This window comes from Lottia gigantea (assembly GCF_000327385.1).
Source record: "Lottia gigantea unplaced genomic scaffold LOTGIsca_26, whole genome shotgun sequence".
Taxonomy (NCBI): Eukaryota; Metazoa; Mollusca; class Gastropoda; family Lottiidae; genus Lottia; species Lottia gigantea.
Genome location: NW_008708797.1, coordinates 2,044,262 through 2,071,252, shown reverse-complemented (window position 1 = coordinate 2,071,252; position 26,991 = coordinate 2,044,262). Strand labels below are relative to the sequence as shown.

The 26,991-nt window shown below is 32.6% G+C and overlaps 6 protein-coding genes across 6 annotated transcripts; 3 read left to right on the top strand and 3 right to left on the bottom strand.

Moving 5' to 3' along the window:
• Window positions 1-504: 504 nt before the first annotated feature.
• Window positions 505-3,826, top strand: LOTGIDRAFT_206409 (hypothetical protein; the record flags this gene model as incomplete). Its single annotated transcript, XM_009056033.1, has 6 exons — window positions 505-591; window positions 1,391-1,581; window positions 1,977-2,372; window positions 2,644-2,903; window positions 3,079-3,266; window positions 3,575-3,826. 6 exons carry the CDS (start codon window positions 505-507, stop codon window positions 3,824-3,826), a joined length of 1,374 nt encoding a protein of 457 aa, XP_009054281.1.
• Window positions 3,827-6,909: 3,083 nt separating this feature from the next.
• Window positions 6,910-8,052, bottom strand: LOTGIDRAFT_101222 (hypothetical protein; the record flags this gene model as incomplete). Its single annotated transcript, XM_009056032.1, has 1 exon — window positions 6,910-8,052. A coding segment is annotated over one exon (1,143 nt), but the record flags the coding sequence as incomplete, so codon positions are not given.
• Window positions 8,053-13,320: 5,268 nt separating this feature from the next.
• Window positions 13,321-13,677, bottom strand: LOTGIDRAFT_117387 (hypothetical protein; the record flags this gene model as incomplete). The annotated part of the gene is made up of 1 exon (XM_009056031.1): window positions 13,321-13,677. A coding segment is annotated over one exon (357 nt), but the record flags the coding sequence as incomplete, so codon positions are not given.
• Window positions 13,678-15,655: 1,978 nt separating this feature from the next.
• On the top strand, window positions 15,656-15,820 carry LOTGIDRAFT_70283 (hypothetical protein; the record flags this gene model as incomplete). Its single annotated transcript, XM_009055893.1, has 1 exon — window positions 15,656-15,820. A coding segment is annotated over one exon (165 nt), but the record flags the coding sequence as incomplete, so codon positions are not given.
• A 1,613-nt stretch (window positions 15,821-17,433) lies between these two features.
• Window positions 17,434-20,669, top strand: LOTGIDRAFT_178401 (hypothetical protein; the record flags this gene model as incomplete). The annotated part of the gene is made up of 8 exons (XM_009056030.1): window positions 17,434-17,511; window positions 17,887-18,020; window positions 18,507-18,614; window positions 18,958-19,003; window positions 19,193-19,301; window positions 19,480-19,585; window positions 19,819-19,970; window positions 20,563-20,669. 8 exons carry the CDS (start codon window positions 17,434-17,436, stop codon window positions 20,667-20,669), a joined length of 840 nt encoding a protein of 279 aa, XP_009054278.1.
• Window positions 20,670-20,702: 33 nt separating this feature from the next.
• Window positions 20,703-26,917, bottom strand: LOTGIDRAFT_188948 (hypothetical protein). Its single transcript, XM_009056029.1, has 9 exons — window positions 26,772-26,917; window positions 26,260-26,361; window positions 25,055-25,149; window positions 24,593-24,758; window positions 24,308-24,378; window positions 23,346-23,466; window positions 23,044-23,102; window positions 22,216-22,312; window positions 20,703-21,581 (listed from the first exon to the last, which is right to left on the bottom strand). The coding sequence occupies exons 1-9, from the start codon at window positions 26,826-26,828 to the stop codon at window positions 21,480-21,482; spliced, it is 870 nt and encodes a 289-aa protein (XP_009054277.1). The 5' UTR covers window positions 26,829-26,917; the 3' UTR covers window positions 20,703-21,479.
• Between the last annotated feature and the right edge of the window lie 74 nt (window positions 26,918-26,991).

The following is a 26,991-nucleotide window of genomic DNA, read 5'->3' as shown; positions in this document are numbered from 1 at the left end:
TAACCTATTCAATTACTGCAGTAGGCTACATCTCATTGTGAAAACTGATAATTATTGTTTTTTAGGCTTTCTTGGCCTTGCTTGGACTCAAGATTCGGGTTTTTAATTGCTCGTAATTCAAGAAAGTGTTTGAATAAGATTACACCTCATTAGATTTATAACATATCCACTTAAACAAAGAGAATGGATAGGGCTTATGTCAGTATTATGAGTTTATGTTAGACGGAATCACACACTATTGGACTGGCCTAGTTTTTTTTTTCTCCTGTAAACAGAATGATGAACTTTGACCAGCTGAACGAGATATTAAGCCCCGCCCAAATACGTTTGATTGGACAGTTTCTAAGATATACTTCATTGATTGGTCAAACATAGTTCATCCACGTGATTACATTGTGATATCACAACACGGTGAAACCAATGTGCAGAAAACTCATGATAAAGACGAAGATATTCAACTTATTAAGATTATTTTTTCGTGGATTATGTGATTGATATGACAGAATGTTGTTTCATGTTTCTCTACCAAATTCACTTATATTGGGCGTAGAAGTAGATCCGAAAGCTAATGGCCAAGAGTGCCTAGACAAGGTAAGTGCAAAGCTTGATGAACGTCTGAAGTGAAAAAAAAAAAGTAGAATGAACGATGACAGATAATCTAATATTATTTTAACTGAGCTGTCCACTAACTATTAGATTTATGTGTGCATTCCCATGCATATTTTACACTCTTCATGTGTATTGCGATGAAAGCATTGAGTATATGTTAAACTGATAATGAAATGTCAATCGGTATGCTTCAGCTATCAGCTGTTCGGTCAATTCACCCAGCTGACAATATGGCCGTATCAGGGTCCAAAGTCCAACTCAACAACCTAATCGAAGCACAAATTTCGACTCGACTTATTTCAAAACTTATTATTTATATATGCGATTTCTGGTTTTTATCGGCATATTAATAATGATTTTTATGTTTTATCGTTTTTATTCATACATTATTAATATTAGTCTCTAATATTTTACTCTAAATCTCAATATTATTTAATAATTATTGTGCCTACTAGTACTTATTACTACACCTCATTATCCAGTGAGTAATCTCACTTGTGTAATCTTGAGCTTGATCCCGTGTTAAAGGGATATGGGAACTCATGCTAAGCCAGTGTACTGAAACGCTGAGTTGGGATTAGTGGAACAATAGAGTACCACAAGATTAAAATTAGTGTTAAATTGTTCTCCAAATACCCCAAAGTGTAGTGTTATCTCAGTGTCGTCCAACACTTTGCATTGAGGTTAGAAGTCGAGTTAGTGTTACACTATAGTGCTACTCACTGTAAGGGGAAGGTAGCTGCTGTTACAGCAAATTAATGAGAAATATTTTGTTTAATAGATATGTGAGCAGCTAGATATTATAGAAGTTGATTATTTTGGTTTGATGTATAAAGGTTCCAAGAGTGAAAACTTATGGTTAAATTTACGCAATAGAATAGATGATCAGCTATCTGGACCTCCACCACATCAACTACAAATAAAAGTCAAATTTTTTGTCAAGCCACACTATATTCTGCAAGAATCCACAAGGTGTGTATTGCATTTCCAAGTGGAATAAAAAAATTTTTTTCGTAAATTGTCCATTACTTTGAAGTAGAAGATCATTCCAACCCAACACAAAATTTTGCTTTAGATATTGCTTGAATTAAGTGAGAATTTGCTGAATTATGAACATAAAATGTTTAATACAAAGCTTATAGATTTAATATAATATGTGAAATGAATCACATAAAGCATACATAGGCTACATCTTGTTTGATGTGTCTCATTGGAAGATCCAGATTTTTTCATCGGTCTCTGTGGCCTGAAATACTGACTGACAAGATAAATTGAAAAGAGATCATTTTCTCTCCCAATAAGAATTTTATAATGACTCTGTTTGTCATAGCTGATATTTTATCTCAATCTTTTTTTTGTTCTTTCAGGCATTTATTTTATCTTCAAGTGAAACAAGAATTACACAATCATGTTTTAACAGTTGAAGATGAGAATAAAGCTTTAAATATGATCGCTTTGATAGCTCAGGCAGAATTTGGTGATCAGAATCATAATTTTTATCAATTGAATAAATATAAAGATGTTTTTAAAGGACTTTGTGAGTTTACTGCCGACAATGTACATAAAGTGTTTGAATGTCATACAGGATTATGTGGAACCACAGCTGCCAATGCTGAATATAAACTATTACAAGAGGCTTCTGAACTAGACAATTATGGCATGGAAACACATATTGCTCGCAATGGAAATTATGAAGAAATTGAAATTGGTGTCGGTCCAACAGGATTTTTTGTGCACAATTTGGCTCATCATACTACTCAAATGTAAGTAGAATCACTTTCAGCAATTGTTTTATTGATGTAAAGATAGACATTTTTGTTCAAATGTACTATATGCTTATTTCTAATAGCATTAATGGTCAGAGTCTTTATTTCTCAATGATGGGTAAGGGTTATATGTGGTAACAGATTGATGCAAGACTTATCTCTGAAACCATCTTACTTTTGTAATTCTTATGATGAATGAGTATTGCTTAAACATGTTGTTAACAGTTTGAATCACTGTTTATTATCGTAATGTCTATATATTTTTCAGGGTGGCCTATCCTTTAATACAGATGGCAACCTATATGGATAAATCAGTGGTTCTGAAAATTTATGACACTGATGGAGAACCTAAAAACACGATGGGTTTTAGACTAGTCAGTAAGAAAGCTGCTAATGCCTTATATAGAAGTGTAACAGAAATGCACTCCTTCTTCCGCTGTGATACTGTTAGAAATGATGTCTCCACCCAGTTCAGTAGAGATTTGAAAGGAACATTGGCTTCTTTATTTAATGAAAATACAGATCTGGGTAGGTTTTGATGGTGTGTCTGTCACATATTTCTCTGTATTTTTAGGTAGGGATAGAGGAGGGTGGAAAAATCCTGAGATTAGAAAATTAACTGATATTAAATCTTTTCTAGCAGAATTTGATATAATTACTTTCAAGGATCAGTTGATAAAGTAATAAATCATTTATTTTTCAGGTAAAAAATATGTTTTTGATATAAGAAGAACATGTAGGGAAGCATATGATCATGCCAGAAGAAAGTTACATACTAATTCACAAATGGCGTCCACTAATAATACAGTAGAAGAGAGGTCTCCATTACAAGTTCATACTGTAAATAATGAATTGCAGTTAAATACACATACTAAACTAGAAGAAATAGAGGTAAGATTACTAAAAATTTACCCTAGATGACTTAACAGACAAAATCTTAGTTAGAAAGGCTTAGATAACAGTCATATCTTATTTAGAATGGTTCAGATAACAGTCAAATCTTATTTAGATGACTCAGATAACAGCCAAATCTTATTTAGAATGGCTCAGATAGCAGTCAAATCTTATTTAGATAGCTCAAATAACAGTTAAATCTTATTTAGATTGGTTCAGATAACAGTCAAATCTTTTTTATAATGTCTCAGGTAGCTCTTTATACTATTGGAAAATAATACATGGCTTACAAATTTCATTTTCAGATGCTGAAATCTAAGCTCCAGTGTATTGAAGAAGGGTTTACATGTTTGGTATGTAGAGACAATTCCATTCAAACAGCTCTGTGTCCTTGTGGTCATGTGATATGTTGCCAGAGTTGTGCTGAACAGTTAACAGAGTGTCCCATGTGTCGCAGCCAGATAGACAAAATACAGCGTGTGTTTATACCTGGAATACAAGGAACAGATTCTCAACGTATTGACATTGCCTGTGCTGTTACAAGTAGTGAAACATGATAAATACTAACAAATTTTATACTCATTTTAAAGTTCTTTCACTTGCCTCACAAACTGTTTTCAACTTGTTACAGGATTAAAATTGATGGAAAGATTATGTTGTAGGTAATATGATAGTTGTATCTTTTTCTCTATTTTTTTTCTGTAATAATTGCCACAATGTTGAAATCCAGTTTTCAATGACTTATATGCATTAACATAAATATACTTTTAAAAAGAAATCACAAATCATCCATCAATATCAAGGTACCGCATGCATTAAAATTCTAGATACTAAAGTCACAAATGAAATTCAATTACATTGCTTAAATGTCTCTAACTAGAGCCAAATTCAGGTGGTATAGGAGGATAATAACAGCCAAATGCAATTTTTTATAGAGGATGTATAGGATATTTGTCCTAAACTTTCTATCTCTCTACACAGCTTTTTAAGCCCAGTAAAAGAGAGTCTGTTATACTGTCCTATTTCCTTCAAAATGTACAACATTATGGTACTTTATCTTTCAAAAAATTAAAATATCAGGTATATTTGTTTGAAGATTAATCAATATTATCTATTTGTAGTATATTATGTATGTTTATTACGATGAATTAAGAGTCTTGATGTAGCCTGTTAATCATGTATGGCTTTACATTTCCTCAAACAACCAAAGTGAATATCATAAATGTGGTATTTTCTTACGAGGATATGATTTTAAGTATCAGAGTTAATTGTAATCTTTTCCTCTATATTAATTTGACCGTAGTTTAGTAAAAGGGAAATGGGTGCGAATAATTTAATTCACACTATTTTTTTGCACATTTGTTACAAAATGAGTCTGAGAGTCTGAAAATAGGGTCTGAAAGCCACATAAAATTGTGATGTTATTCTGAAATGATCTCCACTTGTAAGAAATATATTTTCAAGTAAAATGTAAATATGCAATCTTATATACAAAATACCTTGCCTCTACATATCATTATATCTATAAAATAGATGTCATTCTGAAACATATCATATATTCATCATTCCATATATACATTCAATTGTAAAAAACTTTACTTTAATCAAAAGTTGCAAGAATATTTATAGCAACCATAAATGAAATCATCATGGATTACTTGATGTATTTTTTGTTTCGTACCGTTTAAACCCCTGGTACAAATCAGAACCTTCGTTACAACATGTAAATTAAAGGTATTGTAAAGAGGTTTTCTAAATTTTGTATGTGTATTGGGGACGATGATCGCTTCTATTTTTGCCATTCCAATTTTCAATCAGACGTCTGTGTTTAATGACATAATCCTCGCAAAGTTCTTATGTGAATCAACCAAATTTTGCAGGTGTGATGTCTTAAAGCACTTAGTTCTAGTGGAATTGCATGACGTCTGATAGAAAATTGGAATGGTGCAAATTGATGCTATTAGTATCCCTGATGCGCATAAAAAAATTAGAAAACTCTTTACAATCATGTTTCACTAAGTAAAGTTTGACATTTCTAACATTTTTGTAAACTGGATGTGAGTTGTCCTAGGGGTTCTAGTAGAAACTCAAGGTTACTAAATGATTTGTTTTTCTAAAAAAGAAAACTCATTGAAAAAAGCACATTCTTATAACTTACTTTTGACATTTAACGTCAATTGTTGAATAAGCTCCCTTTTTTAATGCCATTTTAAAGATATTGTTTTTGTAAGCATATCAAATTCAACATTCCATTTCTAATAGTTACATCTTAAAATGCTTATCTAGTCTATGTATATGTGTCAGGAACACATATAGCTTCTTAAAGCACCATTTCATATGATTAACTAGTCTTTAATATATTAATGGAAATGTATGTGTGTTCCTTATATAATACATTACTTGAAAACTTCCTCTCAATCCCATGGATTCATCTTATTTACAATTCTACTAAAATTATTTATGTCTCTTTGACAAAGCTACAAAATGCAAAACTTTCTTAGGCAGAAAAAAAGACAATATATCTAAATGGATTTTAAATGGGTTATGTGCCTCTCAGGAATTTGTAAAGATTTTTTTTTTATCAGTCTGTTCATTTGATCTGAATTGAGCTATATTTTCCAAATATTTTATATAAATGTGATATATGAATGTTTTGTAAATGCCACTAATGTCTCAGGGATTGTCATAAAAAAATAAATTATTTATAGATGATATATTGATATATGGTTAAGAATCTTAAACTTTTTCTGTCGGAATTGCCTTTATACAGTGCCTTTCTATTCTTCAATAATTCCAATAGAATATACAATGGGAACAAATATTAATTTGGATTCAATGCTAAAATCAGAACATTATTTTTGAAAAGTTGTGCATTGTAGCTATAGCCAGTATAGTTTACAAGTTTTAAGTTGTTAATTTCATTGTTAAATAGCTCGGACATAAACTCATTTCCTTTTATGTTTTTTTTTTCTTCACATCATATTCATTTATCCTTTTATTTATGTATCAAGTCTTTCATGTCATTGTAAATTAATGATATCAATAATAAATTTCATAAAAAAAACCTGGGATATTATCTTTTCCATATGATTACCTTACAAATTGTATTATCCATGTTTTCAATGATTTGACACAGCAACAATAGATGAAGTAGATGTAAGGAATCATTACATCTTTACTTCCAAACTGATACTTTCTGTATCTTTTTGAAAGCCAATAAAATAATAATACTCATGAACAGTGAAACGAGAGAAAACTATTTTTATTGAAACTGACCCTAACCTGATTGCTACAGATCAGATATATAAGCCGATCAACATTAATATTATCTCTTGCAGAAAGGTAAAACCGCCTAGATTCGGACAATGAAGAAGGGAAATTGGGTTGAAAATAACTAATGTCCTTCTAACCCAACCGTTATAGGCCGTTGCTTTTTGGTAAAAAGGCAAAATCGTATCAAGAATTACAAATGCATTATTTTCAACTACAATATTTATTTGTCAAGCAAACCTTAACCAATAATACCAGCGGAAGAAGAATGGATCTTAAATATAGCTGCACCTTCCTTCGGGATATCTGTAAATTTAAAGCTCTTCTGACCAATTGTTATTGTAAAGGATTGCTTTATTTGCCAGCTGTCGTTGATAACTATCAATATGATGTTGTTATCTGGATTTTTGAATGCAACTGAATGAAGAGTACCACCTTCTCCAACATCACTGGTAGATTCTATTCTTACAGCACCCCTTTGAACGAATTTCGTAAAATGTTGAAGAATGTAATACTCCACGTTTTTTTCAAATGTGGATTTGCCTTTAATTGTTAGAACGCCTCGACAGTCTTTACAGCCACATCCTCTGGAACAACCCGGGGTGGTTAAAACAGGTCCATGGTGCTCATCTAATGCCAAGTTCCATAACAAAACCGTTTTAGCGAAAACTCTTGGCTGTCCAATAAAGAGATTGACAAAGTTCCATCTGAAGACTCTCTTCCAAGTAGTGTCTGCATTTGAACCAGTACACTCTGTGAAGTATATCCCTTTATCGGGATGTGCATGAACAACTTGAAGCGGTGCTTTACGATCACCACCGTAGCAATGAAACGCTGATCCTGCAATAAACATTTTTGCTTGTGGGTCGTTTAGAATACTTATAGGATATTCAGGATGATCCCAATTATGGTCGTATATGATGATTTTGGTTGAGATATGGGCACTGGAGAATTTTGGTCCTAAAGTTTTTACTAATTCCTTTTCATCTCCGGCATCTAACTTCATCGTTGGATAACCATCCGCTTCGAAACCAGGTTCGTTTTGTACAGTGATGGCGTAGATGGGAACATTTTCGTTCTTATACTCTTGTAGAAACTTGACCAAATAAGTTGCATACTCATCTTTGTATTTCATGTTGAAGGATCCTCCATTAAGTGTCGAATGGCTTCGATCCCAAAATGGTGCGTACTTCATCCATGCCGGTGCGCTCCAGGGAGATGCTATTATCGCCAATTGGGGATTAATTGATAAAGCCTGTTTTAAAATTGGAAGCATGTATTCTTTATCTTTCCGAATACTGAAATCGTTTAAATTTCCTGAGTCAGCATAAGTATAAGGTTGTCCTGGTAAAAAATCAGAGCCATCAATAGGAATGCGGATGACATTGATTCCAATACCTTTTGTTGCAGAAAACAGCGATTCCATTATATCATTCCTACGAGTATTGCGATAGATCAAATAAGCTGAGGAATGGGTCATTGCAGCACCAAATCCCAACATCTTTTGGTGGTGTATTGTGGGATCAACAGTTATTCTATTTCCTTGTGCATTGGTAGGAGATAAACAACCAGACTGCAGGAGGTTTTTCTGTTGTGGGAAGCCTTCTAGATCACTAACCCAATACTGCATTTCACTGAAATTTAAATAAGTACACGTTTAGGTCTAGATGTGCGTCAATTAGACATAACTCTTGCTTTTGAGACATTTTAGATAGATTCTTTCATATAGGTCCAATTGCACAATGTCGTCTTATTTGTACATCGTTGATGAATCAAGATGATGACACGTTTATTAGTTTAATCAATGGCAATTTTCTAGCACTAAGACTAATAACTATACTTATATTATATTAGTGGATGTATGTTTTAAAAAAAAAAACAAACCCATTATGGCAGGCATCAATTCTCATCAATATGATTAGTAAAACCACTATTGTTTGTCCAATCCACATGGTTAAATCTGAAATTTAGAAAAAAGAGTTGTTGAAAGTAGCATTCGCCTGATTCGTTACTGAATTTTGATGCTGAATTTTGACGTAATGTTATGAAATGCAGATCTTGATAATTCTTTTTACTTTTTTTTCTTTTTTTTACCTTTTCTAATGATTAGGCCCACTCCACTCAAAACAAGATCTGAATCTACTCTTTTATACCAGTTCATACTAAAAGTATTGTGAAGTGTATGAATTAAATATGACTATTACAGGATAATGATAATATTTTTTCCACTTTTGATAGCTGAAAGTCGATGAAAGAAGCCTGAAGCAATTTGAATTAATTGAAACTGCAATTAAATTTCTTTTAGTTTTAATGTCTGTTTCTTAAAATACTATTTCAATAATAATATAGGTTTTTACAACACGTATTTAATTTTCTCGCGGGCCCAGTGAATAGATGGAACAATACAGTTCACCAATTAATAGCTTAAAACCAATTGATCAGAACGACAATTTCCATTCGCGGAGGAGGAGGAATGAATAGCATTTGTATGTATTTGTATTCTTCAATATAGTTTTTTAATTACTGACTAACCATAAACCATTAGAATTCACCCTAATTAACCATCTTAGCTGAAATGAGAGCTATAGATGTTGCGTCTGCAGCCATATCGTTTCAAAGTAGCAGAGGAGTTTGGGATTCAAGCTTCTTTTTATTGGTTTACAGTTGATATTTATCATTTCTATTTTGACAGAATTATCATTTTGTTTCATGAAATTTGCTTTTAATCGTTTGTGTGTAGGCTACTAAATTATAATTTTGATTTCTAGTTGTTATTTTTGTTTTCGAAAAACTTAACGAGATATATTACCCATATTTAACGCACAGATGCAGGGATCTGTATTTCCCACTCTCAATGCAAACATATATATTTATTGTATGCTCAAACTCAACATAAACATAAGATCAATTTTTCTCAAATCAACAGAATCATATGAGTTATATTGCCCACATTCAACAAAAACATACTATTTATAGTGCTCCAACTCAACACAAACATAAGATCTATATAGCTCAAATTCAACATAAGATCTACATATTAAGATGTATATTGCTCAGACTGAACACAAACATAAGGTCTATATTGCTCAAACTCAACGCAAACATATTAAGATCCATGGAGTTCAAACTCAACATAATCATACAATTTATAATGTTCAAACAAACATAGGTTTATATTGCTCAAACCGTGCACAAACATAACATCTATATTGCTCAAATTCAACATAATCTTAAGATTTATAGTGCTCAAACTCAACATAATCATAAGATTTATATTACTCCAACATAATATTTATATTGCCCACATTCAGCGAGTCAGGGCTACTGTACCTCATACGTCAGTACGTCAGTGAGTTCGTCACTCAGTCACATTGGAGTCAGGGCTACCTCATACGTCAGTACGTCAGTGAGTTCGTCACTCCGTCAGATTGAAGTCGGGGCTACCTCATACGTCAGTGAGTTCGTCACTCCGTCAATGACATTCAACACAAACATAAGGTTTATATTGCTTACATTCAAGATCTATATTCCTCACTCTCAATTAAAAATTATATATATATATTGCTGAAACTCAACATAATCGTAAGATTTCTATTGCTTACATTCAACACAAACATATGGTCGGTATTTCCAACTCTCAAGAGATTTATCGCTATCTTTATTGCTGCCGAGGGCACCAATTATTGGAACCCATGCAACACGGTTTTTAGAGAATTTGACTCCCCACAACTTCGGGTTGCAATTTCGACTAGTTGATTTTTTCAACTGCTATGTAGTGCTATGCAAGTAAATCAGTTAGTAACTACATTTATATAATTTGATGTATATTACATAATGTCATGCTGAACACACTTGAATGTAGCTAACTGTTCTAAAAAGGAACTTCAAGAAGATATGCATTTAATTTATGATGCTACATGGCACTTAAAGTCAAATACTACATATTCAATGCATTATTACAGCTTGATTGGTGATTCAACATCAGTAAGGACACCTTCTTTTTACGACCCTTAAACTTTAATTCCCGGAAATACTAAAAATAGTATTAAGTAGTGAGCACCATGTTTATTATGCAATTACTTGCATAAGGGTTTTCAACTATAGTTGAAAAAACTCGACCACGACTGGTGAACAAAATATGACTGACAATTTCCACTAATTGGGGCGACTTCGGGGCCTCCTATCTATCTATCTTATAAAATAAACAATTAATACATTGCAAGGCAAGATCAGCCAATTTCTATTCCAGTGGCTCAACAAAGGGCAATATTAGGTCTTAATTTAAGAAAATAAGGCCATATGACTGATATGATTGTCTATGAAGGCATGAACATGAAATGAAAACTAAGACCTTTACTACATATAGGACAGCAGAGTACCAGTGCATGTCTTTTAATCCTACGACCGATTCCGAGATACTGTCAAACAGTCCAACAGATCATTAAATCATCACAGGCATTAAATTGACTTATAGAGGGGTATCAGAATGCAGGAGAGCAAAATATGTTAAAAAAAAATAATTTCCCGGGGAAGGGGTTCTAACACACTTTAGTTCTCCGATATTTAAAAAGGGCGACAAGAGCAAGATCTCAAATTATCGACCGGTGTCACTGACTGTAAGGTGTTGGAGCATATTATCCACAGACACCTTATGAACTTTAAGCAGTATGACATCCTTATCGACTACCTACATGGGTTATATATATATATATACGAAAACAACGCATCACCCCATACTAGGCCTAGGAAGAAGATGAAGATGGCGATGGCTGTAACTACAAAGGCTAATTAAGTAGGCTACCAGGGAGTCCATATTTTCAACAACCTGCCATGGGCAGTGTGCGTAGGAAAGCAAACAATAACCTCTCATCTTGCCCTACTTGCACCAGGGACAGCTACTACAAGACATTGGCCAGACCCCAGCCCTCACACCAAAAAGAACATTGATAAATTTGAGGCAGTGTAATGAGGAGCAGCTAGGTTCGTGACAAATAACAACACCACCAGTAGTGTCACAGTGAAGTTATATCGAGAGAACCTGCAGCAATGCAAATTAAGATCGATGGTCACAATGATGTACGTTGCCCATTCTCTCGTGGACATCGAAATGCCCGTTCAATTCAGGCAGGAGCAGCCACCACCACCTATACAAGGAATCTTTCTTTCCCACTACCATCAAATATGGAACCAGAAGCTTGAGAGTGTCATCTCTGTCGAGTCCTTGGATTCCTTCAAGACATTGCATGTTTTTATCATTTTTTTTAGGGTGTGTAATCCCCCTCGCTTTTTATACGCCCACATGAATATGTGGTCGTAGATTGTCGTTGCCCCTGTCTGTCGGTCCGTTCGTCAACATTTCTTGTGGGAACAATAGAGACTGCAGTTTTCATTTGATTGTAATATAACTTGGTGTGGGCATTGGGATTGATAAGACGGCGTCAAGTTCGAATTTGACGATTTTTCGATGAACGATTTTTAGTTATTGCCCTTGACTAAGTAAAATCGCGTCAAAATTTTCTTATGGGCACAATAGAAGCTACAATTTTCAATGGATTTTGATGAAACTTGGTGTAAGCATTGGGATTGATAAGATGGCAGTCATGTTCGCGTCAAAATTTTGTTGTGGGCACAATTAAATAGAAGCTACACTTTTCAATGAAATTTTGCATAAATATGTCTATTCTATTCTATTCTATTCTATTCTATTCTATTCTATTCTATTCTATTCTATTCTATTCTATTCTATTCTATTCTATTCTATTCTATTCTATGCTATGCTATGTGGTTAGCTTAGCTTAGCTTAGCTTATTTTTCTGATAATCGATAGGGTTCATCCTTGGGTGATAACGAACACTCACACCAAGTCTCGTCAAAATTCGTCAAGAATTATTCCTTCTAGAGAGTTCACAAGCTAAAATTTGTACGCGTTTTCAAGAACAGGGGCAATAACGCATACTTTGATTTTGATGTCAATTAGTCTTTAAGAAATTGCGAGAGCGGGGATATTCAAAACGATATCTCCGCAGCATTAAAAGCAAAACTCTTTCAGGAATTGAGAATCGGAACACAATCCTCGTTCCGGTAAACTCTAATCAATCTTTCGGATCACGGCCGTGCAGATCTACAAGATGTAGAACCTGCGAGCATATTTTAACAACCAATTCTTTCTCTCATAAACATAACGGTAAACAATTCCCTATTAACGGTGAGCTTTCTTGTACCAGCACAAATATCACTTTACCTAATTTCTTGCGACAAATGTCATTTACAATACGTAGGCGAAACTAAAAACTCTTTGAGAGAAAGAATTAACGGCCATCGTTTCAACACCTCCCATCATCTGGATAAACCTATTGGGAACCATTTCAACTCTCCCAGCCATTCCCTCGCAGATATGAAGGTGGCGCCCATTGAAAAGGTCATCGCAGAAGAAGACACCAACCCTAAAAGTTCAAGACTATACAGGGAGAGCTTGTGGATGAGTCAACTAAAAACTATTTCACCCTGTGGACTAAATATTACGGAAGCGTATAAGGGCCATTCATTTTTTTTTTTTTTTTTTTTTGAATTTTCAAGTTAGTATCTCGAATTTTCAAGTTAGTAACTTTAAAATTCGAGATACTAACTTGGAAATTCAAGATACAAACTTGAAAATTCAACATACTAACTTGAAAATTCAAGTTACTAACTTGAAAATTCAAGTTACTAACTTTAAAATTCAAGTTACTAACTTGAAAATTCAAGATACTAACTTGAAAATTCAAGATACTAACTTGAAAATTCAAGTTACTAAATTCAAGATACTAACTTGAAAATTCGAGATACTAACTTGAAAATTCAAGATACAAACTTGAAAATTCAACATACTAACTTGAAAATTCAAGATACTAACTTGAAAATTCAAGATACTAACTTGAAAATTCAACATACTAGCTTGAAAATTCAACATACTAACTTTAAAATTCAAGTTACTAACTTGAAAATTCAGCATACCAACTTGAAAATTTAAGATACCAACTTGAAAATTCAAGTTACTAACTTGAAAATTCAACATACTAACTTGAAAATTCAACATACTAACTTGAAAATTCAAGTTAATAACTTGAAAATTCAACATACTAACTTGAAAATTTAAAAAAAAATAAATTGAATGGCCCTAATTCGCTTCCGTAAAATATACAGTTTGATTCTCAAATAATCCCATTTGTTGCTCCATTCAATAACATTTCTTGCCAAGCATCCCGAATTATCAAAAGATACTACACAGAGTTACAAAATAAATTTTCCACTATTTTTTACAAAAAATTAGTCATAGCTTATTCGAAAAATAAAAATCTACAGGATATAGTTGTTCGTGGTCGACTTGACCCCACCGATGATGTAGAGTGATCTAACAGAATTAAATATTCTCATTTTCATTGTCTTTGTACTTTATAGTATATAATAGTCTAAAACAATTTACTTTCTATACCTACAGCCATTAATCGCTTTTCTTCATTATTCCAGAAAATTGGAAGCAGTCAGAGTTTTTATGATTCTGTATTTTCCACAGACAGTTGTCCCAATAATGTTATTTCCGTAAATGTAGATTATAAGTATTATGAATTTCTTTATTAGGTCCAAGAAGATTTACAGGATAACCGTTATGATTTTCTTTGATTTAGTTCATTGCATATTAGCATCACAATAATTATTGTAAACATAATTTTAACCCTGTGCCAGTGCCTCATATTGAATAGTAACTGGTTACTCTTCAATCACCCTAATCACTAAATATTTTGCGATTCTTCTGATTTTCAATAGGGTTCATCCTTGGGTGATTACGAATACTCATACCAAGTTTTGTCAAAATCCGTCAAGAATTGTGTCTTGTAGAGTGTTTACGAGCAATTGCGGACGGATCGACGGACGTACAGACATGGGTGACGGCAATATACGCACCCCATTTCATGTGGGCGTACAAAAATGTCTTGGTTAAATTGCTTATGTATTGAAATGAGTTTTTTCCCGTGCATCGCCCACCATAATATCATTGAAAATTGAAGGTTAGTTACCTCCCTTGAAAGAAAATTGAAATGTGTAGTGTTCAGTAAATGAAATTGTTGAAATAGATTCGAGGTATGGCTACAAAGGCAACATATATTATCGGTCAAGTAATCAGACGAGGAGTTGGTCGACCAGACACACTTAAAGTACAATGTACGAAAATGAAGCTCAATTTATATTTATACAAAGTAAGCATAGCTCCATAGAATCGTGGAAGATTATTTTATGGACAGCCATCACAGAAAAAAATTTGGCCTTAATGACTTTTTTGTTTCGTTATTTTTCGTTGTTCTCCATTGTAATCTTAAAGATTTATACTGTTGACGTTCATTTCAATCAGAATCCTTGTCTAAATTTTAACTGGGAAATTTATTGTGGCATAGAGAAACCAAAGTAGAGGGATATGATCACCAATGAGATTATGAGACTGACAATACTCACTTGTAAAAGTGATTCTGATTGGCCCGTGAGTGGTGTGTAATTGTTTGCTATGAAAAGCTGGGAAAGCCACCAGTATGTGGCCTTGCATTATATCTCGCTAGATTACAATGGAGACTTGTAAAAAAAAAAGTGAAATAAAAAAAATTGTAATCTAATTTTAATTAAATTGGAATCGTGTAAACTGCGTCATATAACTTTAATTGATTTGCACCATCCGGTTTATTTTTAGTCTTTAGATCTAAAGCTTGAATTGAGCAAATTCCTTCAGATCAACCAGATCTATATATTTAGTTGATAAGATAACCAATTTAAAGTCCAATTGGCTTGTGAAGATAATGAAATCTTTTTTAAGACGCAATTCCTACTCATATTTGAAAAAGAAGTAAATTGGCAAGTTTGATTAGGAGGACAGTAGATGATCCTACTGATCAATCTGAAGTGAATAAATGATAATTATGCTAGTGACATCATATCCTTTTAAATTGTGTTTCTTATAGTTGTGCATTGAAATTGAGGTTTTAGTTTAGGATATTCTGTGTAATGAAACAGTAATAATAACAGTTAATAAACAATATTTAATATTTATATTTTAGTATTATAACCATATGATCAATATTTGGGCTAAAGAAGATGATGTAAGGAAATGTAAAATTGGAGATATTGTATTGTTAAAGAAAGTGCCATATAATATAACCCCGAGAGTTAGTCATATAATAAATGACATAATATACCCAGTGGGTAATGTAACAGACCCAGTAACTGGCAAAAGATGTCGAGGTATAGATTATATTGATGAAGAAAGAAGAGAAAAAGAAGTTAAGTATTTCCAAGAAGAAATTAGACGGAAAAAAAGTGAACACAACACAACTGAGGATCAATCTGAAGTGAATAAATGATAATTATGCTAGTGACATCATGACATGAATTTCTCATTGCGTTAATAAGTGATAGTTGATTAGTGCAGAAAGATTACTTCATATTGTGTGTGCAGAAAGATTACAAGATGTTTGTCACTCAAATTCTGATTTTATGAGAATAAAGGTTTATATAAAAACAATATTCAGTTTTATTAGTTTGGATGCCTTATGTCTTTCTGTATTTTTGTAGTGGTTTTGTGGTCTTATGGCTATTTAATACAAGATACAGATTAGATTGTAGGCCTATTTTGATGATTGGTAAAACATTTTGGAATGCATCAAATATGGCTTATTTGTAAAAAAAAAATGTACATACTTCAAACTATCCTTACACTGAAAAAGTGATCAATAAACAAAATAATATTTTGCAACAGCATGAACCATTATGAAATAAATTGTAAGATTATTATATGATAAATTGAATCCGTTATTCAGTTTTATTATAGTGATCTGAAAGTATGGCCCTGGTACCAGAAATAATGTTATCTATTTAATATAAGTTTGTGACATTATCCGTCTTATTATTTCCATTATAACCATTTATTGGCACACTATATCACATAATCGGGCATCTTGTCAATCAGTTTTGGATGAATTGAAATATCAGCCTAAAAATACTAGTCAAAGATTTCCATGGAAAAAACTTATTACTTGGTCGTATAACTTTACAAAAAAAAAATTTCCGTGTAACGTATTATTTTCACAGGAAATTCCAAGGAAGGAAGCGTGTAAATTTCAAATGTTAAATTATCAACTTTCTATTTCCACTGACCCAAGACATTCAAAGGCAATGATATGCAATTTTAAATTTTATTTGAATATTTAATTGAGTTTGTAAGGTAACATTTTAACAGTAAATATGAAAATAACATAATATTTCTATCGTTTGGACCGTTTTCGAGAATTAGTCAATCCCATATATAAAAGGAGTCTGGACGATCAAGAGATGCAGAGATAACTCTTACCAAAAAAATAACCGGTTCTACATTTTAACATCTTCAATTTATTTGCCACTAGTGTGTAAGCTTTGAAAACCGTTCCTGTTGACGGTCTTAAACATTTTCTCAGCTTCAATTTCCATCACTAGGCATTAGCTATCAAAAAAGTGTTTGTGAAGACATTAGTAGATGGATATTTAGACAGTTGTCAGCTGGAGTAGACTGAGTCAGAAGAACAAGACCCTGTTATAGTTAAATCGGTATTTTCCACACCTCCAACGATGCATTTTTTCTAACATAATGTTGCGATTGTAAATTAGTGTTGGGCATGAGCGTAACTTTCGTTTTGTTAGTATCATGTGACTGACCTTTGATTTTTTTAAACGGCCGAAGCTAGATCAGTTTTGCCCCAAAAAAATTTGATGAAACCAAAGACATGACATAAATGTTGTACAGGCAGGGAGAAAATGATGGTATGACTGACAGACTACTAGTCTTCTCATATTTTACATTTTCATAATTCTCCAGGTAGGAGCATCAACTGAAATAAAAATGCCTGTTGAAGTTTTAGAGCACGAGCTAGAAGATATATATAATACAGCAGTGGAATTGGCTAGAAAGGCTGGAGAGGTATTGATTTAATTTTTACGTCGAGCTTAAAATTGTTCACGCTTATTAGAAAAACAACACATAAAGTTAATTAAGTATAAACTTCATTAGTTGTCATGAGTTAGTGGTCTTCTATGATGTGAATTGGGAATTTAATGCTGTTCAGACATGTAGCACAGCAAAATCTAACCTTTGACATTGTGACTAATTGTCATAGATGTCTAACTTGCACAAAGAAATCTTCAGGAACATTTAGGTTACTATCAAGGACATAACCCCATCCAAATTGATTAATCTTAGCTTATATAATTTCACTCATTACCTTTGTTTGAGCAAGATGAAAATATACATTATATCATTATATATGATAATATGATGCTATAAACCAATATGCAGGCTATCAGAGAAGCATTTTATAAAGAAAAGAATGTGGAAATAAAACAAAGTGCTGCAGATTTAGTAACTGAAACTGACCAGGCTGTAGAGAAAATGATTCAAGATTTGATAATGAAAAAATATCCTCATCATAAGTATGTACCTGCATTTTATAATAAGGTTAATCATTTTCAAACTTTCCTCAAATTTTAGAAGGGACATTCTAATTATTAGTTTTATCTTGTAAAAGAGCTTAATTTTATCTGTCTATAAAGCTCCTGCGCTACAGTTAAATGAAATGCACAATGTAGATTAAGATTATCTTCAGACTGTTACTGTTATAATAAGATATTTTTCGTTGGATTGTAGCTGAAATTTAGCTTCATCAGTGTTAAGTTAGGGATTGAATATGAGATTTATTATCATTGTATCCATAGGACATTTATTAGTCACATTATATGCCTGGTTTGATATATTCTGTTATGTCCTGTTGTGATAATATTTAAAGCGAGTGATACATGTTGCTTGGTTGGCAGAGTTCTTACAGTAAATTTAAGATCAGGATGATCAACAATATGAATAATTTTAGTTTATAATACATAATTATATACACTGAAAAAATTATGGTCCTTTGTTTACAGATTTATTGGTGAAGAAACTGTATCAGCTGATGGGTCAGCCTGTTCACTAACTGATGATTTTACATGGATTATTGACCCTGTAGATGGAACAACAAACTTTGTTCATAGGTAAATTTAATCTTGTCCTTTACAATCTTTTGTACTCTGATAAATACTTGTTAATGCTCATATACCATACACTTTGCTCACTTTGTCTGGAATAAAACAATAACATTTTTGGCATGTGTGATGTGCCTTGTATGACATAAATATATGTATTAAATATTCACATTAAGGAATAGGAATGCTGCCATGAACTATTGGATTCAATCTAAATAACAATTGTACTGTACTTAGGGTGTGAAAAATTATTTTATATGCCTATACATTTTCAATTAAACTATGCAAATATAAAATGGACTGCTCTTTTTTATGTCTTGCAAGACTTAATGATTATCATGAATTGTTTCAGCATACCTGAAGTCGCCTTTTCTTGTGGAATACTGGTAAATAAACAGGTAGGAATAATTATTTTCTGGTTGATAGATAGATAGATTACATAGTAATAGGCTATGGAGGTTGTATGTATGGAAGATATGGTATAATCCCACCTTTCCCATACTATGGCATGAAATTTTGTTTTACTAAGTAAACCTTACTTATAACAAGTGAACAGGATATAAAACTAAATGTGATTTGTTACATAGGTTGTTATTGGTGTAATTTATGTACCTATATTGGACCAGATGTATACAGCCAAAAAAGGTCAAGGTTCATTTGTAAATGGTAAAAAATTATCTGTTAGCTCTGTTAAAGGTAAGTCAAATAAAATATTCATATACTGTCCTAACTACATTCTGGAATACATCAAAACCCTATTAATAGGGTTTAGGCACAATTTGACAACTAATTTCAATGGGTGGGCATGTCTTTCAGCAGCTTATTAGTGTAAAATTGCATAAATATTGTTTCAGTACTAAATATTATGTTTCAGAATTAAAAAGCGCAGCTATTATTATGGAAGGTGGTAGCTCAAGAGATCCTGATGTATTATCTACTAAAATCAATAACATTCATTCTGTTTTAAAGTCATGTCATGGGTAAGTATAATTTTGTATTTTATTCAATATTGAAACAATCATTGAAATGCAGCAATTCCCAATCATACCATAATTGCCTTCAACATTTTATGTGGTAAACGAGTTGTTGGTGGTTCAATAATTGATTTTGTAATTTTTCTATGTTTTTATGCTATTCATACACATGTTCTTCTAAATCTCTTATCGCTACAGTGGAGTTCAATCCTTAATCTTATGTTGTTATTGTGTAATAGGATAAGAGCATATGGTTCAGCAGCTATTAATTTATGTAAAGTAGCCAGTGGTATGTATGAAGCGTATGTAGAATTTGGTATACATTGTTGGGATATTGTAGCTGGTATGTTAATTTTACAAGAAGCTGGTGGAGTCAATAAAGATACTACAGGTACTTATCTCAAATAGACTAGCATATTGAAAAATTAATCTCCTGAATTCACAAGGCTCACATTCACAATGTTTTATATTTCACATTATATACCCACATAATTACGCAAAAAATACCCCAGAGGGCAGTAAAGCCCTTGTTACCAAATGATGACACATAACGTTAATGTCATAAGATTATATTACTAGGGAGTTCAGGCTATATGATGTTTTATTTCATTTACATTTGAGTGTTCAAAGGGTTAAATCTGGAGCATATATTGTCATTACATATAATATTCAGTTCGCCTACCTTAATTCAAACAAAGCTGCAAGAGGGTGAATGTTACCTTCCTGGAAAACTATTTTTAATAAAAAGAAATAAGATAAAAAGAGCTTGTGTAGCTGTTTGTCTGCATTTTTTCATTTCATTTGACATAATTGCTCTCTTATGAAGTTTGTGAGTAGGCTTTTTTTTGTAACTCACTATGATTTGATAAATACTTTCTTGAAAAACATTTTTGACTTTAGATCCCTATTTGTTATCAGTCTTGAAATCAACAAATTTAATATATGCAATATTTCACAATATCTGTATTATTTCGTTTTGAAAGGTGAAGAAATTGATATTATGAGAAGACGTATTATTGGTGCCAACTGTGAGAATATCATTACAGAAATAGCTTCCAAACTGACACAGATTGATGTAGGAAGAGATTGATTTTAGCATTTAATTATATAAATAAAATCGATATAGGTCTCATAATGTATTAAAATTTTCACTCATACACCTTAATAGATAATTATAATTTTTTAGTGACTTACCTTGAGTCACCATGCATTTTAAGTTTTGTCAAGACATAATCATGCACCTTATCATTTCCTAGTAATCAAATTTATTTTTTTTCTGTTGAATATTTTCATTTAACTATATTTATTTAATATATACATATATATATATATATATAAATATAAATATATAGTCAATAGTTTAATAATACTATTGTCTTAACCCTCAGGATGAAGTCTGTATTTAAATTATATACCGGAAAATTGAATCATCTCTGTATAATTTTATAAATGTTGGTTAATGATGATTTTAGAATAAAAGTTATTACAGTTGTCCAGAGAGTTCTATATCCTACTGGTATTTCATCAACCTTTCTTTATTTCACTATTGAACATTTTTGCCAGGTTCAATGAGTTAAATTTACCCACTTTAAATGTTTTAAGATGGACCTCAAGATTTTGAAAGCTTTGTTGTATGTATATTGCATATCATGTTAGATAAAGTACAATTATGGTTAAACTGATAGCATTACGTTGTACAGCATATTAGCACCTCTTTACTTCAATAATTTTATTTGTCCAGATCACTAAGTATTTTAACATCCAACATTCCAACATCTTGTCTTTTTATATCCGGAATGATATCTTGCTATTTACCATACACATAGTCCAAGAGCATGAGTATTAATCCATGTAAATTCATAACATAGTTTACATTTTAATCTAGCTCAAGTCAATAATCCTATTTCAAAAATCCAACAGTTTTTCGTTTGGATCCTTTCTCTTCATCTTCTAATAGAGACAACAGACTGGCGTTTAAAACTTTACCAACATTTTTTCCTGACTGAAAAGATACAAGTTTGTTAACCATTAAATAAACACAGAAAAAAATTTGAGCTTAGGCAGGATTTTCTATAAAAAACCATTGATGCCATTTATCTACCGATGTACAGAAGATTGATTTAACAACTCAAAAATAATAGTGTCATCTTAATGGGTTTGTTTACTGAAATCCCGGTGATAGATTATGTACTCTATGCGACAGAAACTGTGTGGAAGATGAATTTCATTTCATCTGAATATGTCATAAATACTATGATCTACGTACTGTATACATTAAAAAAATTTATGAATGCTATGTTTATTCAAACTTGTACTCACTTATTATCCAGCCAAGATTCAAAGTACATTTATCATGCCTTAATCTGACGCAAATTATCACTATCATTGTAAATATTTGTTTTATATTTAGTATTGTATTTAGTATCTTATTTCTTTATAAAACCATACATTAAAATGTAATTTAGACCTCTCTTTCATATACATGTAAATAAATTACTATTATTAAATCAAATCAGATTTATCAACAACAAAAATTATGCATTTCACAGGAAATAAATATAATATAATACATATTAATATATTGAGCCTCCCCTTCCATACTGATATCAAATATTGCTTTACAACTATTGACCTACCTCCATCATCTCAAATATACTCTCAGGATTTAAACTACCCCATCCTTCTTTTTTTAATGCAGTAATAGTACTATCAGCTGTAACACCCATCATTAGTCTAAAATATAAACACCCATCATTAATCTAAAATATAAACATCATTAGACTGCAATATAAACACCCATCATTAGTCTAAAATATAAACACCCATCATTAATCTAAAATATAAACATCATTAGACTGCAATATAAACACCCATCATTAGTCTAAAATATAAACACCCATCATTAGACTGAAATATAAACAACCATCATTTAGTCAATACAGACAAATTATGTAAATAATAAAATGACACCAAGATTTAATTAGATTAAATCTTGGTGTTATTTTGTTATTCACTTAATTAATATACTACTGTGCATCAGAAACAATCTACTATACTTGCCAACTGGTGCTAACTTAAAGGGACAGATGCGCCATTTTAAGAATTGATTTGAGTCTTGAAAATATGTAAATAGTCTTCAGAAGTACTAAAAGTGTTCGAAAATCGTATAATTCCTTGAAAAATATCTCGAACTAGGAATTTTACTCACTTGTTTTTTCTTAATATCACAGAGTATCTTACATTAAAACGCGGATAATTCTGGCTCAATTTTCGATGGTGACCTGTGAACCCTATTACTGATTGACTTCCCGTTTCTGAGACTAAGGTATGATTCGTCAAAAAGAATTGTGCAGCTGTCCCTTTAAAATTAAATGTAAATAAGCCTCTAAATAAATGGGAAAGATTTCCTCAACTAATCTGACAGACACTTTTACAGTAAGTCCTTGATATTAAACAAAACATACCTGGCTAAGCAACAAGCTTCTTCTTTCTGGCTGGCATCAACTACATGATGATGACCAATCTAAGTTAAATGACAAGACATATTTTTTTTATAAATTTAATTATTAGATTCAGAAATATGATAGCTTAGATCACTCATTTCCACATAACAGATTATCCAGTCATATCAGATCAGATAATAAGTTATCTTATTATGTCTAGCAATGTCTTTTCTCTCATCTCATTTCATTTTTAATGTAAGATAAGCTCCTCATTTAATCCTTTTTTGATTTTCAATATAATATAACACTAAAAAATCATGTACCTTACTGAGGGTGACAATACAAGGTGCTGACTTTATATCTATTCTCTGAACATCAAATGGATCATCAGACAATTCTATTTCCATATCATCTTCATCTTGGTTGACTGTGACATTTGGTATTCTGTTTAATAAATAAATATTCAGTATTTTCATCCTACATAAACAATCTGTACACTCATCATTTCACTGTGTTAACTCTCTTGTGTTGTTTTATTGTGAACTTGAAATTGACTGAGAAAGATATTTTCTGCAAATCATTGCAAGTCTTTTTTGCATTAAGTGAAATGAAATGAATGGAGTTTTACGTCCTACTTTTCTGCACCATGTGGGCTAATGAAGACGGGCAACGCCATGCAGGGTGCAATGAGGGAAATTTTGCCAGGACAGCGGCATAAGCCTGCTCTTTTTTGATTTCCAACTGTCGAGGCATCTTTAACGTGCACAAACTGTAGCACACGGGGCCTCGGTTTATTGTCCCATCCGAACGACTAGACGCCTTTTCCATGTCAGCCCCTCTTACCTGCATCACCGACAGGGGGAAACCGGGTTGAAAAATCCGAAGGTATTATCTCGACCTATGCTGGGATCGAACCCCGGACCTTCAGGTTAGTGAGCAAGCGTCTAACTCACTGAGCCACCACGGCTCCCTTTTTTTGCATTAAAGGCATCTTGAAATCAGATCCACTTTATTTCAAACTATTATATGTGACAAAACTGAAAAGTTCGATTTATAAATACCTATTAATACTATTTATAGTATGCTGGTGTAACATTATATATTATTTTCTATTCACAGACCTAAAGTTATTATCTAAATAAATATCTAATATATATTATCCAACGCTAACAATAAATTGACAAGTTGTTCATTGATCACGAAAATCAATAGACATCATCCTTGCATTTGTACAAACCATAAATTGTAGTCTGGAGAGTATGCACATCACAATACCAATACTTACTTTGTATTGAAAAGTGCTGCTTTAACTCCAACAGAAGCTGCATCAAACAAATTACCACCACACTCTAAAAACTAAATAACAAAAAAAATATTCAAGATGGTGATAGTTTGCAATAAATTGATTTTGATTGATCAAAACCATCATATCTATTAAATTTCATCAAAGAGCTTCAGCAAAATTTGACCAACATGTTTCCTTAGATATATTATCTTCAGAAGCAAATTTGGAAAAATTGGAGGTTCTACAAATTTCTGTATCTACTAAAAACTATCATAATGTACTTACTAAAACATCTATGTATAATATCCAACACTGTTGTTTTGGTATGATACATAATGATTTCAAATCTAAAGAAGTAGAATTACTATAAGCTCTGGTCAAAACATTACTTATTTCTGTTGCTAATTCTTCTCCTCCTCTACCTTCAAACTGTGGGGTAGCATTTGCTGAACTAAAAAACACAAATAATTTAGAGTGTGTAGAAAATATAGCATGACCAAAAATAAAACATTGCCCTTTTTGTCCATTTCAGTTTATCCTCTTCTCAAAAGTCTATAACCACACTGATTTCTGAGGCTTCCAAATTTACCAAAATTAACCTCAATTTACAAAAAATCCCCCTTGCAGCTCCAAAAGCAAGGTTTTCTGGAAAAAATCTCATAACTAGGTTAGAAATTGGGGCAATCTCAGATATTTCACCCCAATCGGTCCTAAATAAAAATCCTAATAATCAACATAAATAATTACCAATCAACAAAAAATTCAATACAACCACAATTAGGATTATCTGGAGATGGTGAACCTAACTCCGCTTTAATACCAACTAATAAATCTGTATTTGCCTGAAATTATAGATATTGCATTTAGAAAAAGACAGGGATTTGAATTTTACATCATTTTCAAGGATGTCCTTTTACCAAAATAACTGTCGGTTTTGTATCTAGTTTCTATTTTTCTAGATAATAATAATACTAATAATAATTTTATTGGCATATAATTTTTAACATTTTAAATATTCAACGAAATAGAAGAACATAATTATGATGCTTTTATATGATAGAGATAATAAAGTTAAGGAAGAAATGGCTTCCAAAAATACCCTTTCTAGGTATGAGTGGCCCGACCGGTTTCGTTCTGTTCGTACTCTTCAGGGGCAGTGAGGCTAGAAAAGCGGGGTTGCAATGCGGAGGCGTCTCTGCTAGAATGTGGAAGGGATTTGGGTCAGTTGCGGAGGCGGACTGACTTGAAGCGGAGGCGTCTCTGGTGAGACGCGGAGGCGTCTCTGGTGAGACGCGGAGGCGTCTCAGGTCATTTGTGGATTGCTTATGCGGAGGCGGCTCTTGACTGGTACGGAAGCGTACCATGTCAATTGCGGAGGCGGCTTCGGTCAGATGCGGAGGCGTCTAGGGTCAATTGCAGAGGCGGATTGATAAAGCGCAGGCCAATTGAATCGGCTTTTTCATCACTTGCTGAAGCTTTCAGCTTGTGATGGGGGGGGGCATGGCGGGCAGTTGATGGTCGAACTGGTAGGCGTGTGGTTCTGGTGTTGTAGCTAAATGGATATAAAGGACACAGGTGGTCTTTAGCAACCCGAAGTACACCAAAGTATTGCTATCTGGGTCTACACAAATGGAGTAGGGACATGGGAGACGGCACAGGTTTTGTGTCGTTGTCTTCCTACTGGGAGGGAAACTCTTTTATGAATTTGATTTTTCAACCTTAGATGCCTTGGAGCCTTTGTAGTTGCCACTCGCAGGCAGGGCTATCTATTTGAAACAGATCCTCGTAAGTGGGTTTGTCAAATAGGCTGGACCAACTCGAGGCCAGGTCGGGGGTGGGGCCGGTCTGGTCTGAGGTGGTGGGACTGTGGTAGACTTTTTCTGCCTTTAAATGATAGTTCCTTCTCAATTCTTCAGATATAAAATTATATAGATATAAAAGACAGAAATTACCAGTCTAACTCTTGCTGAACCTGTTGTATTAGAAACAACACCCGTTTCAATTTCCATGTGTCTATAGTCCTCACAGCCTCTACCATCTTCTCTATAGTTTTCCTAAAATCAAAAAAATCATTCATTAGTCAATGCTGAGACTTTTACAAATTATTATTATAAAACTTGCAATATCAACTTAAAATAAATATGGTTAATCTTATAGTGACTTTGTTAACAATATAGCTCATTGTAATTTCCAGCAGACATGAAATCATGACATCATTGATCCTTAATAATAAAATTACAACTGTCAACAGTCTGATTAGATTAGAAAATTACATAGAAAAGGTAATCATATGTTCATATATTTAAAACTTTTCAGCTTATAGTTAGAAATATCTCGTTCTACAATTTATGTCTTGAGCACTAACAGCGAAAATTTTTTGTTATTGGAAGTCATATCATCATATTATCTATATTTGAAATTGTAACGTCCAGGATGATGGTAAATTTGAGGCACGAATCAAAACCTGTATTCCATGAAGAATGTAAGTTTTTTCTGCTTCACTGTAGATAATGTCAGTCATGATTTTATTTCGGTATTGCACCAATTAGCCTTTAAGACAACTGAATAAATTAAATTATTGGTGTGTTATAGAAAACAACAATGAATTTTTTATCATGAAGTAGCAATTAATTCAAAACAACGTGAGTTTTGTGACCGGAAATGTGAAGTACGTCATGCTTCAT